The following is a 13,044-nucleotide window of genomic DNA, read 5'->3' on the forward strand; positions in this document are numbered from 1 at the left end:
GTCTTTTTATTCTTGTGACATTGTCTTTCACAGAACGGAAGCTTTTAATTTTAACGAAGTTCAGCTTATCAATTCTTTCTTTCACGGATTGTGCCTTTGGCGTATCTAAGAAGTCAGCACCAAAGCAAAAGCCATCTAAACTTTCTCCAGTTTTTCTTCTAGGAATTTTATAGTTCTACATTTTACATTTAGGTCTGTGGTCCATTTTGAGTTAACTTTTTGAAGGATGTAAGGTTTGTATCTAGATACAGTGTTTTACATATGGATGTCCAGTCATTCCAGCACCATTTGTTGAAAAGACAATCTTTGCTCCATTGTATTACATTTGCTCCTTTGTCAAAGATCAGTTGATCTATACCCATGAGGGTCTATTTCTGGACTCTATTCTGTTCCATGGATCTCTTTTTCTTTTGCCAGTGCCACACTGTCTTGATTACTGTAACTTTATGGTAAGTCTGGTAGTCAGGTAGCATCAGTCCTCCAACTTTCTTCTTCAGTATTGTGTTGACTATTCTGAATCTTTTCCCTCTCCACGTAAACTTAAGAATCGGTTTTTGTCCATATCGACAAAATAACTTGCTAAGATTTTGATTGGGATGCCATTGAATCTATGGATCAAGTTAGGGAGAACTGACATCTTGACAATATTGTCTTCCTATTCATGAACATGGACTATCTCTCCATTTATTTAGTTAGTCTTTGATTTCATTCATAAGAGATTTGTAGTTTTCCTCATATAGATCTTGTAGATAATTTGTTACATTTATATCTAAGTATTCATTTGTTTTGGGTGGCAATGTAAGTGGTATTGTGTTTGTAATTCCAAATTCCACATGTTCATTGCTGGTGTGTAAAAACATTACTGACTTTTGTGTATTAACCTTGTATCCTGCAATCATCCATTTACTTTTTTTTTTTTTTTTTTTTGGCCATACCACGTGGCTTGTGGGGTCTTAGTTCCCTGACCAGGGATAGAACCCGAGCCCCCTGCATTGACAGCATGGAGTCTTTTTTTTTTTTTTTTTAATTTATTTATGGCTGTGTTGGGTCTTCGTTTCTGTGCGAGGGCTTTCTCTAGTTGCGGCAAGTGAGGGCCACTCTTCATCGCGGTGCGCGGGCCTCTCATTATCGCGGCCTCCCTTGTTGCAGAGCACACGCTGCAGACGCGCAGGCTCAGTAATTGTGGCTCACGGGCCTAGTTGCTCCGCGGCATGTGGGATCTTCCCAGACCAGGGCTTGAACCCGTGTCCCCTGCATTGGCAGGCAGATTCTCAACCACTGCGCCACCAGGGAAGCCCCCGACAGCATGGAGTCTTAACCATTGGACCGCCAGGGAAATCTCCCCCCTCCATTTACTTTTAATATATATATGCCTTTATACATTTTTTTAAAGATTTATTTTTTTAAATTTATTTATTTTATTTTATTTTTAGCTGCATCTGGTCTTAGTTGCGGCACATGGGATCTTCACTGAGGCATATGGGATCTTCCCTTGCGGTGCACGGGCTCTTTGTTGTGGCACACGGGCTTATCTCTACTTATAGTGTGCGGGCTCCAGAGCACGTGAGCTCTGTAGTTTGCACCATGCAGACTCTCTAGTTGAGGCACAAGAGCTCAGTAGTCGTGGCGCATGGGCTTAGTTGCTCCACAGCATGTGGGATCTTAGTTCCCCGACCAGGGATCAAACCTGCGTCCCCTGCAGTGTAAGGCAGATTCTGTACCACTGGACCACCAGGGAAGTCCCTATGCCTTTATATTTAAAGTGGGTTTCTTATACGCAACATAGAATTGGGTCTTGTTTTTTGATCAACCCTGTCTTTTAATTGGTAATCTCTGTCTTTTAATTGGTGCACTTAGATCAATGATGTTCAAAGTGATTACTGATATAGTTTGATTAATATATACCATATTTGTTATCATTTTCCATTTGTTGCCCTAGGTCTTTGTTCCTATATTTATATATATATATATATTTTTTTTTTAGCAGTTTTTTTTTATTAATTTATTTTTATTTTTGGCTGTATTGGGTCTTCGTTTCTGTACGAGGGCTTTCTCTAGTTGCGGCAAGTGGGGGCCACTCTTCATCGCGGTGCGCGGGCCTCTCACTATCGTGGCCTCTCTTGTTGCGGAGCACAGGCTCTAGACGCGCAGGCTCAGTAGTTGTGGCTCATGGGCCTAGTTGCTCTGCGGCATGTGGGATCTTCCCAGACCAGGGCCCGAACCCGTGTCCCCTGCATTGGCAGGCAGATTCTCAACCACTGCGCCACCAGGGAAGCCCTATATTTATATTTTTTAATTGAAGTATAGTTGATTCACAATGTTATGCTAATTACTGCTGTACAGCAATGTGACTTAATTATACATATAATACATTCATTTTCATTCTTTTCCATTATGGTGTATCATGTTCCTATTTTTGTAGACCACACTTTCTGCCTTTTGTGGTTTTAACTATGCATTTTATAATTTCATTTTCTCTCCTTCTTAGCATATCAGTTGTACTTATTTTTCTACTTTTTTAAGTGGTTGTCCTAGAGTTTGCAATACACATTTATTTACAACTAATCCAAGACCACTTTCAAATAACGCTGATAACTTCACAGGTAGTGCAATTTGTAATAGTAAAATAATCCTGATTCCTCCCTCCCATCCCTTGTATCATTTCAGTCATTCATTTCATCCATATACAAGCATATATATGTATAATTTAATATATTGTTGCTATTATTATCTTGAACAAAGTTATCTGTTAGATCAATTAAGAATAAGAAAAATAAAAGTTTTTATTTTATATTCACATTCCTTCTCCAGTGCTCTTAGTTTCTTTATATAAATCTGAGTATCTGACATATATTATTCTCTTTCTCTGTAAAGCACATCTTTCACCATTTCTTACAAAGCAGATCCAGTAGCAACAAATTCCCTCAATTTATCTTTGTCTGAAAAAGTCTTTATTTTTCCTTCGCTTTTGAAGGATAAGATTGCAGGGAACAGAATTCTACAATGGTGTTTTTTTTCCTCAACACTTTAAATATTTCACTCCACTCTCTCTTGTTTGCCTTGTTTCTGAGGAGAAGTCAAATGTAATTATAATCTTTGTTCCTCTATTGGTAAGGTGTTTTCTTTCTCTGGCTTCTTTCAGGATTTTTTCCTTTAATTTTCTGTCGTTTGAACACGACATGCCCACGTGTAGTTTGTTTTTGTGTTTATCCTGCTTGGAGCTCTCTGAGCTTCATGGATCTGTGGTTTGGTATCTGACATTAATTTGGGAAATTCTCAGTCATTATTGTTTCAAATATTTCTCCTGTTCCTTTCTTTCTTCTTCCTCTGGTGTTCCCATGACTTGCATTTACACTTCCACAGTTCTTGGATATTCTCTTCTGTTCCTCCCTGACCTCCCTCCTTGTTTCATTGCTTTTCAGTTTTGGAAGATCTTTTGGGTTTGCTTTTGTTGTTGTTTTTATTTTTATTTTTTATAGATTTATTTATTTATTTATGGCTGCCGTTGGGTCTTCGTTGCAGCGCACGGGCTTCTCACTGCGGTGGCTTCTCTTGTTGCGGAGCACAGGCTCTAGGCATGTGGGCTCAGTAGTTGTGGCTCGCGGACTCCAGAGCGCAGGCTCAGTAGCTGTGGCGCACGGGCTTAGTTGCTCCGCGGCATGTGGGATCTTCCCAGACCAGGGTTCGAACCCATGTCCCCTGCACTGGCAGGTGGATTCTTTTTTTTTTTTTTTTTTTTTTTTTTTAAAGCACTTTTCTTTTTTATAGCTACTTTATTTATTTATTTTATTTTATTTTTGGTTGTGTTGGGTCTTCGGTTCATGCGAGGGCTTTCTCTAGTTGAGGCAAGTGGGGGCCACTCTTCATCGCGGTGCGGGGACCGCTCTTCATCGCGGTGCGCGGGCCTTTCACTATCGCGGCCCCTCCCGTTGCGGGGCACAGGCTCCAGACGCGCAGGCTCAGCAGTTGTGGCTCACGGGCCCAGCTGCTCCGTGGCATGTGGGATCTTCCCAGACCAGGGCTCGAACCCGTGTCCCCTGCATTAGCAGGCAGATTCTCAACCACTGCGCCACCAGGGAAGCCCTGGCAGGTGGATTCTTAACCGCTGCACCACCAGGGACGCCCCGGAGTTGTTTTAAGGTCAGTTCGATAAGGCCGCAGGCACGGGCCCCGTCTTCTCTCCCGGCTCCCGCAGGCGCCCCCCAAGCGTCCCCACCTCCTCCGCTCCCACCACCCGCAGGCGGGGCTCGGCCCGCGGTCTGTGCGCCAGCGCCCGCGCCCTGCGGCCCAGGAGAGGCACCAGGAGGAAGGGTGATGCACCTGGGCCCGGCTCCTGGAGCCCCATCTGCTCGATGGGCGGCGGCGCAGAGGCTGGATCAGGGCCGGGGCTTCCAGGGTGGGGTGCGCCCTCGCCCCGAGAACCCCGCGGGAGCCTGGGGCGGGGACCCTTCCCTGTGAAAGCCTCCACGTGCCCACAGCAGGTGCGGCACCGCCTTGCGGCGGCACTCGGCGGCCCTGACCAGACAACGTCCTTCTCTGCAAAGGGAGTGACAATCTGGGCCACCAGGGAAGCCCGCGACTTACGGATAAGCAGAGTTTCACCCACAGAAGGAGGAGGAGGCAGGACCATAGAGTTTTTAAACTTTGATCGGAGCTATTTAGCGGAAGAACACAAAGAGATGCAGTCATTTTTCAGTTCAAGGATGTAATACGAATCTGCGGAGAGTGAAAGCACAGGCCAGACCAGCACTGATACAGGAAGAAGCTCTTGGCCTGCAAGCCTGCGGTTCTTGGTCATGCCTTCCGCCTGTCGATGGTGCCTAGATGATCTCACCTGATGTAACCAAGATTGAGAGCTACGGGCCTCCCCAAAGCCTGTCAGCACTGCCAGTTACCTTCTTTCTTGAGGGGAATTTGTGCATTTAAGGATACCTAAATCGTTTCCTGAAACTTATCAATTATGAACACATAGCAGGGTTCTGCTTGCAAATAAATATGCAAACAAAAATAAGGGCGGTGAGGAAGGTCAAACCAGGTAAAGAGACGACTTACACAAAACCTGGAGTCCTAACAGGGTCTGCCTCTCGGGGAAACAGGAAGTTTAGAAAGCCAAGTCCCTGGAGGGATGGGTAGGAAGGAATTACAGGTGAAGCTGGTCGAGGCTGCTGGGGCCCAATAGTAAGTGTCCTTGTGCCAAGGCGAAAGCTGGTGTGTCCTCTCGAAACCCCCCGCGTGTTAAAGTCCTGACCACAAGGACCGCAGAATGCGACTGCACTTGGAGATGATATTTTAAAGAGGTAGTTAAGTTTAAATGCCTTCATTAGGTGGGCCCCAATCTGATATGACTGGTATCCTTATGCGAATAGGAGTTTGGGGACTTCCCTGGTGGTCCAGTGGTTAGGACTCAGCACTCTCACTGCCGTGGGCCAGGGTTCAATCCCTGGTGGGGGAACTAAGATTCCGCAAGCCACGTGGCATATCCCCCGCCCCAAAAAAAGTAAATGGATGAAAGAAGATGGCCTGTAACTTTTCTTTCTTGTATTATTCTTGTCAGGTTTTGTTATTTCTTTGATATTCGTTCAGTATCTTTGTCAGGATATTTTTGGCCTTGTAAAACAAGTTGTGAAGTGCCCTTTTCTTTCTATTTTCTGGGAGTTTATGTTCAAGATGGGTATTGTCTCTTCGCTAGGGAAGATTTCACCAGAGAAGGAATCTGAGCCTGCAGTTTTCTTTGTGATAAGTCTTGTAATTTCAGAGTCAATTTCTTAAACAGAGACAAGCCATTCAGATTTTCTATTTTTTCTTGGGACAGATTTGGTAAGTTGTTTCTCAAGTGATTAGTCTATCACATCAAATTTGTCAAACTCTTTGACCTGTTGGTCACAATACTTTCTTACTTTTTAGTGTCCATAGGATCTCCAGTGGTTCTTCATATTGGTTATTTTTCTCTTTTTTGCTCCCTTGGTAAGTTTCAATAGTGAAACTGAGTAGGACCCTGTGCGGCTTTCCTGGGTATGTGGCTCAGATTATTCTTTCAGCTCTAGTTAACTTCTCAGATTCTTAATTTCATCCTAACATCCTAACATGGTCACACTTTATAGTTCAACATTATGAGAGATATGCTCCACTTCTCAAATTCTGTACTTCACGTTGTCTTTATCCACCACCTCTTTCCCTACGGTCTACCGCTGATGCCAAGGAGCTGGAGTTTCAAACTGAAAGCAACGGGGAACTTCAGAGCTTTGAAACAGAAGTGATACGACCTAAAATGATACAGCACCACTCCCTCCACCGAACTTGACTGAGCTCTTTGATCCAATTACTCATTCACTTCTCCATCCTGTACAGCTAACTGTAACTTATACATACACAGTGGCTATTAGCAACTCTTACTTGACTACAGTACTGAGTAAGGGAGGGATGGAGGATCACAGGAAGAAAATGGCTCAAGGTAAGAGTCTTTTCTTTTTTCTTTATTTTTAAATTAATTATTTATAATAAATTTTGGCCGTGTTGGGTCTTCGTTGCTGCATGCGGGCTTTCTCTAGTTGCGGGGAGCAGGGGCTACTCTTTGTTGCTGTGTGCGGGCTTCTCATTGTGGTGTCTTCTCTTGTTGTGGAGCACAGGCTATAGGCACGCAGGCTTCAGTAGTTGTGGCTCACGGGCTCTAGAGTGCAGGCTCAGTAGTTGTGGTGCACAGGCTTAGTTGCTCTGCAGCATGTGGGATCTTCCTGGACCAGGGGTTGAACCCGTGTCCCCTGCATTGGCAGGTGGATTCTTAACCACTGCGCCACCAGGGAAGCCCCAATGTAAGAGTCTTGAAGACAGCAATTTTGAAAATCTGAGGTTTATGAAAAAAATTCAGTTGTGCTCTGTGAGATGACAAAACCAATAAATTGCCATTTCTTGAGGACTGTTATTCTGAACTGCCCTTCCTAATTTTTGATATTAAATTTGTAGTAGGAGATAATTTTTTTCTAATGCCTTTTCTCAGTGAAATTAAAATGATGGAAACAGACCCTGGGTATGTCCAGATCAGAGGTGACAAATCCTGCAGCAGAGGAGTGGGGGACGGTAAGCAGGACTTTCATTTACTGTTTTCTTTCTTCCTTCTTTAAGGTGAGTCCATACTAATTTTACAATGTGAAAAAAAGAGCTAGATAAGGAAAAAGAAACTAAATGATTCACCAGGCTAGAGAGATTTACTTTTATCATCTTCTGAATTTACAGTTGACTTTTTCTTCAATATCTCATTATGAAAAATTTCATACACATCAAAAGGTTGGAAGAAATTTACAGTGAGCACGGATAAACCCAGCACCTACATCTTTTGAATTTTTCACGTTTAACTCATTACCACGTGCCTCATAGGTGTGCCTGCAGTATGCTGAAGAAATGAAAGAAGTTAAAAGTTGAGCATCTAATTTTGTTTTCTCAATGGATAAAGTGGCCACTGGTTGATTTCATTAGTTTGCTCAGATACCCAAGCGTCTATCTAAGACAATCACATGACAAATCTGTCATTTGATTAACAGGTAAGTGTTCATGAAATAATGGGCACACAAACCATTCGCAGAGGGACTTCAGAACTGGATATGCTCGGAATATCCCCGCAGGCCTCTGGAGGAGGCTGGATTTTGGAAACACCCCACAGCCCCATTCAGGCCCAAATATGAAAGACTGAAATGGTCCAGCTGTCAGAAAACAAAACGGTTATAAACTAATGAGAATGATCTTCCTGGTTATTCCCCAAACACTTTTCTGCGCTGGCCTCCCCTAGAGTCTGCAAGCGCTCCCATGTTGGCCCTACCAAGGACACATCTCGATCTGCTCAGGCACCGCTCACAGGAAAAGCCTTGAGACAAGTGTATGTAAGGATGGGATACACAACAGAACTGCTGTCAGAAACAAGAAACAAAGGGAGAATTAGTAAATACAAGGTGAAGGGAACACTGATTAACCACCTGAAAAAACTGACACCCTTAATTTTCGTAAGTGTATTTTTCCTTTAGATGAAAAGAAAAAAATGCCACAACACAAAAAGGTTAACTTACTATATTTTTATTTTAATATTTCTTATATTTGTACCAACATAAAAATAGGTATACACTCTTTATGCTTATAGTTTTTACATGACAATAAAAGCTAAAACATTTACAAATTAAGTTAAAACAAAACAAAACCAATAAAACACAAATTCACCACTTTAATCTATTTAACATAACAAATGATGCTGCTTTGCTCAAATAATAAAATAACATTTTGCCCAAATGAAATAAACCATAAGTATTTGGTTTAATAGCAAAAAGCTGCAGTTTCAGATCCCCGTTCTGTTTCTGAGTAACAATGCTTGTTCACATAAGTACCTTGTTCGACTGGTACTGATAAATTCAAGTCTTTCCCTCCTTCTTTCAGAGTATTAGCCACACCAGTCAAATGTCAGTCCTGAAGTGCCCATTTTAAAAGGTGTGAATTGAAAAACTGAAAAGATCAACAATTGCCTTCACTGAAATCGGCATTAATCACTACAAATCCAATTAGCTTTAGAATTTGGAGCAGAAACCATCTTTACTAGCTACTTGCTATCATACTTACTGCTAATGAGCTGATGAATCACTCCGTCTGGGAGCCTCAGCACGAGGCACCGACTGTCAGGGTACAGGTCTGAGTAAGTGTGTGACCTCATCATGTCAGATCGGGTCTAAGGTGTACAACAGCTTCACACCCTCCTTTCCCACTTTCTCCTGTAATCTATGTTCCACAGTTTTACTTTTGTTCAAATCAGATTTTAATTTTGAATATTTAACACTATTGTTAATGTGCATTTCACTCTCCTCATGTTTGCTAAGAATATGTGATAAATGCTGCCAATCTTTGCACCCATTCTCATTCTTTAGTTGATTTTTTCCTTCCCCAAAGAGTCTGCAATACAGACAAAACACAGAATCTTTCGAGATCGAATAAAGTAACCAGGATCTAGTGGTTTTTTCACCATTTGGAAGAATTCTTGTATAGTAAGTTTCTGAAAACTTCCTCCCAGTACTGTCCTTTGGAAAATTAAAATTTCTCACTTGAGGTGGATCATTTTCAACTAGAGTGTCCCTTTCTTTAATACTCAAAACTCGGGGCCATGTACCTGGATCTGCAGAAAGCACAGCTGGTATAATGGAGTCTTCTGATTGTTTCTCTTCCAGTTGCTCTTGAAATTTATCAGCTATGGTTGACACAGAAGGAGGTAAATTCACATCCTGTTGGACCAATGATGTATCTTGGCTACATTCTGCTGAAACTTGTAGTTCTGAAGTCTTTTCCTTTTTCACTGGTATTCTTTCTATTTTTTCCAAAAGTATATTCAATGACCCATACAATTCTCTTTCATTTTCTTCTCTAACAGCATTCCTTTTCCTGTTTTCTGATGCTAGCACTTTTTTTGAGTTTGTTTCCATCATCTGAGGAAAAATAGATTACAATTTTAAATTATTAACACTGAAAAAAATTAATGTATATACAAATGCCCAATAAGCACACGAAAAAGATGCTTATCATTAATCATCAAAGAAATACAAATCAATACCACCACATACCCGTTCACACCCACTAGGATGGCTAAAATGAAAAGAGAGATGATGACAAGCATTACCAGACGTGTGGAAACACCGGAACTTCCTCAGGCGCTGGTGGCAACATAAAATGGTGCTGCTGCCGGGGAACACAGGGGCAACTCCTCAAAGTTAACAACAATGCAAAAATGAAGACATATGTCCGCACAAAGACTTGCACAAAGTGTTCACAGCAACACTAGTCACAGTAGCCAAAAAGGAGAAATAACAATGTGGTATTATCCATACAATGGATTATTTGGGAATAAAAGTTAAGTGCAGTAAAGATATATGCTATGACTTGGATGCACCTTGAAAACAGTATGACATGTGAAAGTCCGTCACAAGGTGCCACACAGTGTATGACTCCATCCCATGAAAAGACACATTAGCTCTTCTGGAGTCAGTAAAACAAAAATGCAAAAACACAGTCAAAATAACACAGGTGCATACACTGTGAAGGGCATCCTGCTAGCTGTAACATTTTAGTACAGGGTACAACTTGACCACGGTATACAACGGAGCTCAAGGAACTAAGAGCATTGTTCTGATTCAGTCCCAAACGCAGACACAGCGCTGAGCGAAGAGGAGCAGGAGTGACACGATCAGGTCTGTGCTCTAGAAAGACTGCTCTGATGGCACAGCGTCTCCGGTGCTCAGGAAGGCCAACGTACAGAGAGACCAGGAGGCTGTGGGGGCAGTTTGGGCAAGAGGGGATGGCGGGCACATCAAGGGTGTGGTGCTGGAGACAGCACCAGGAGAGGGTAGGGAGTAGAATCTGGGTTAGCTGGTAACTGAGCGGCTCTGGGGACGAAGACAGAGGAGCAAATATAACCGGAAGTTTCTGCCGGGATGGGGGAAGTTTCTGACCGGATGGGGCTGTTTACTGATTTGGGAAACAAAGAAGGAAAGCAGGTTTGGAGTTTCAGTTTTAGACACAGAGTTTGAGATTATCTGTGGAACATTCACATGGAAATTAGATGGATGTACTAGTGTGAAACTGAAGGAATAAGATCTATAGATATATTCTGGAAGTCATCAAAATATGTATTAATTGAAACTATGGGATTGGATAAGACTATACCAGAAAAGCATATTTAAGAAGAAACAGAACGCCAAGGACTGTTAGTGTTATTTTTTTTTTTAACATAACCAAACCCAAGCCTTGGGCTTCTTTCTTTCCTTCCTGAGTTTCTCAGCAGTGAGTAGGCAGTCAAGTTGTTATAATTCCCCACACATCTAAGACTCATCATTCTGGAGATCACTAAATTGAATCCAATGTAGATCCTAGCCTCAGGGAACTCATGGCCTACGTATAATTAAATGTTGGTATCAGATGCACTAGAGCATATATACTATATACATTTTTTTGGCCACACCACGCGGCTTGCGGGATCTTAGTTCCCCATGTTAATTAAGGTTTCAGGTGTGAGGTCAAATCTAGCTGTGTGACTTTGGGTAAGACACTTCTCTGAAATTCAGTATCTTTAACATATTTCAAAGGTTTTATTTATTTGAAATTGAATATACATTTAATAAAGAACATCAACTAATTATACCTGGCTAATTAAAACAAATAATTAAACTAATTAACACCCGCTTTCCCAGAAGTTAACTACTTTCAACATTTTTAGCTGATTCTTTTCGTGTTCACTTCCAAATATCAAAATAACATGTTTGTATTGCTTTTACTGATTTTTCCTCCCAGTTGTAGGCATCACTATTGACTTCTCAATGAGGAAGATGCAAATTTAGTTCTCCTTCTCACTGTGCCTATCACACACACTCACCCTCCAGCTGCCTACTCATCCTTTTTCAACTCTGGCACCACTGATACTTGGCTTTGTTGTGAAGGCCTGTCTGGCCCCCACTCAGTGATGCCAGGAGCACTCTCCCAGTTGTGATAAAAAAAAAATGTTGGAAGACCTTGACAAATGTCCCCAGGGGGACAAAATCACCCCCCATTAGGTCAGTGGCCAAGACCCAGATTCCATCTTTACACTGATGACTGTGCATGCTATTCTGAGATAAGCCACTAACTGCAAGATTTCAGTTTTTCCTTAAGGTCCTCATATATCACCAAGGCTTTCTATCGTGAAGGCCTGCCACTAACCACTTATAAACACTAACGTGGTAGGGGGAAAGCACCTTTACAAAACTTCTGTATTATACAGAAATATCATTCCTGTACTTGCCAACTGCTTATGAGCTATGTGCATGACTGACACATACATGGTAGAAGAGACAAAGACACTTTTGGGGGGGATCAGAGTGGCAGGCAGGATAGTTATTCCAGCAATTCTGAATATGTGACTGCTGCCTATTTTGACTATGTTCATTTTCCCATTTGCACCTCCCTCTGGTGTTCGTTTAGAAAGTAAAGACTGATAAGCTATGAGCCATCCTTATGTTCTTCAGAGGGTAAGCAGTGTATCTGTTTGAAGTTTATGAACTCATTGTTCTTAACTGAGCAACAGCACAGAGCCTAAGCAGGTACAGGTCAACCATCCACAAACACATACACACCCACGTACAAATATGATGACCTAAGATAGTTATTTATTACCAGAGAGCATTTTTTAATTTAACCTTTTATACCCAAAATGTTGTCATTCAACATGTAATCAATATAAAAATTTTTTGAATTTTATTTATTTATTTATTTTTTTAAAAATTAATTAATTAATTTATTTATGGCTGCGTTGGGTCTTCGTTTCTGTGCCAGGGCTTTCTCTAGTTGTGGCGAGCGGGGGCCACTCTTCATCATGGTGCACGGGCCTCTCACTGTCGCGGCCTCTCTTGTTGCAGAGCACAGGCTCCAGATGCGCAGGCTCAGTAGTTGTGGCTCACGGGCCTAGTTGCTCCACGGCATGTGGGATCTTCCAAGACCAGGGCTCGAACCCGTGTCCCCTGCGTTTGCAGGCAGATTCTCAACCACCGCGCCACCAGGGAAGCCCTGAATTTTATTTATTTTTTATACAGCAGGTTCTTATTAGTTATCTATTTTATACATGTTAGTGTATATATGTCAATCCCAATCTCCCAATTCATCCCACCACCACCACCCCTGCCACTTTCACCCCTTGGTGTCCATACGTTTGTTCTCTACATCTGTGTCTCTTATTTCTGCCCTGCAAACTGGTTCATTTGTACCATTTCTCTAGGTTCCACATATATGAGTTAATATACGATATTTGTTTTTCTCTTTCTGACTTACTTCACTCTGTATGACAGTCTCTAGATCCATCCACGTCTCTACAAATGACCCAATTTCGTTCCTTTTTATGGCTGAGTAATATTCCATTGCATATAGGTACCACATCTTCTTTATCCATTCGTCTGTCGATGGGCATTTCGGTTGCTTCCATGATCTGGCTACTGTACATAGTGCTGCAATGAACACTGGGGTGCATGTGTCTCTTTGAATTATGGTTTTCTCTGGGTT

At 42.1% G+C, this 13,044-nt stretch overlaps 1 protein-coding gene across 1 annotated transcript in view; it reads right to left on the minus strand.

Annotated features, from left to right (window-relative positions):
• Nucleotides 1-8,067: 8,067 nt before the first annotated feature.
• ZMYM5 (zinc finger MYM-type containing 5) overlaps nt 8,068-13,044 on the minus strand; it is a 33,676-nt gene continuing 28,699 nt past the window's right edge. Inside the window, exon 8 of the mRNA XM_036832035.1 lies at nt 8,068-9,449. Coding sequence (XP_036687930.1) covers nt 8,691-9,449 — 759 coding nt within the window. The 3' untranslated portion in view covers nt 8,068-8,690. The remainder of the gene's footprint in view (nt 9,450-13,044) is intronic.

The sequence above is a fragment of the Balaenoptera musculus genome, chromosome 18, assembly GCF_009873245.2.
Source record: "Balaenoptera musculus isolate JJ_BM4_2016_0621 chromosome 18, mBalMus1.pri.v3, whole genome shotgun sequence".
NCBI classification, from domain to species: Eukaryota; Metazoa; Chordata; class Mammalia; order Artiodactyla; family Balaenopteridae; genus Balaenoptera; species Balaenoptera musculus.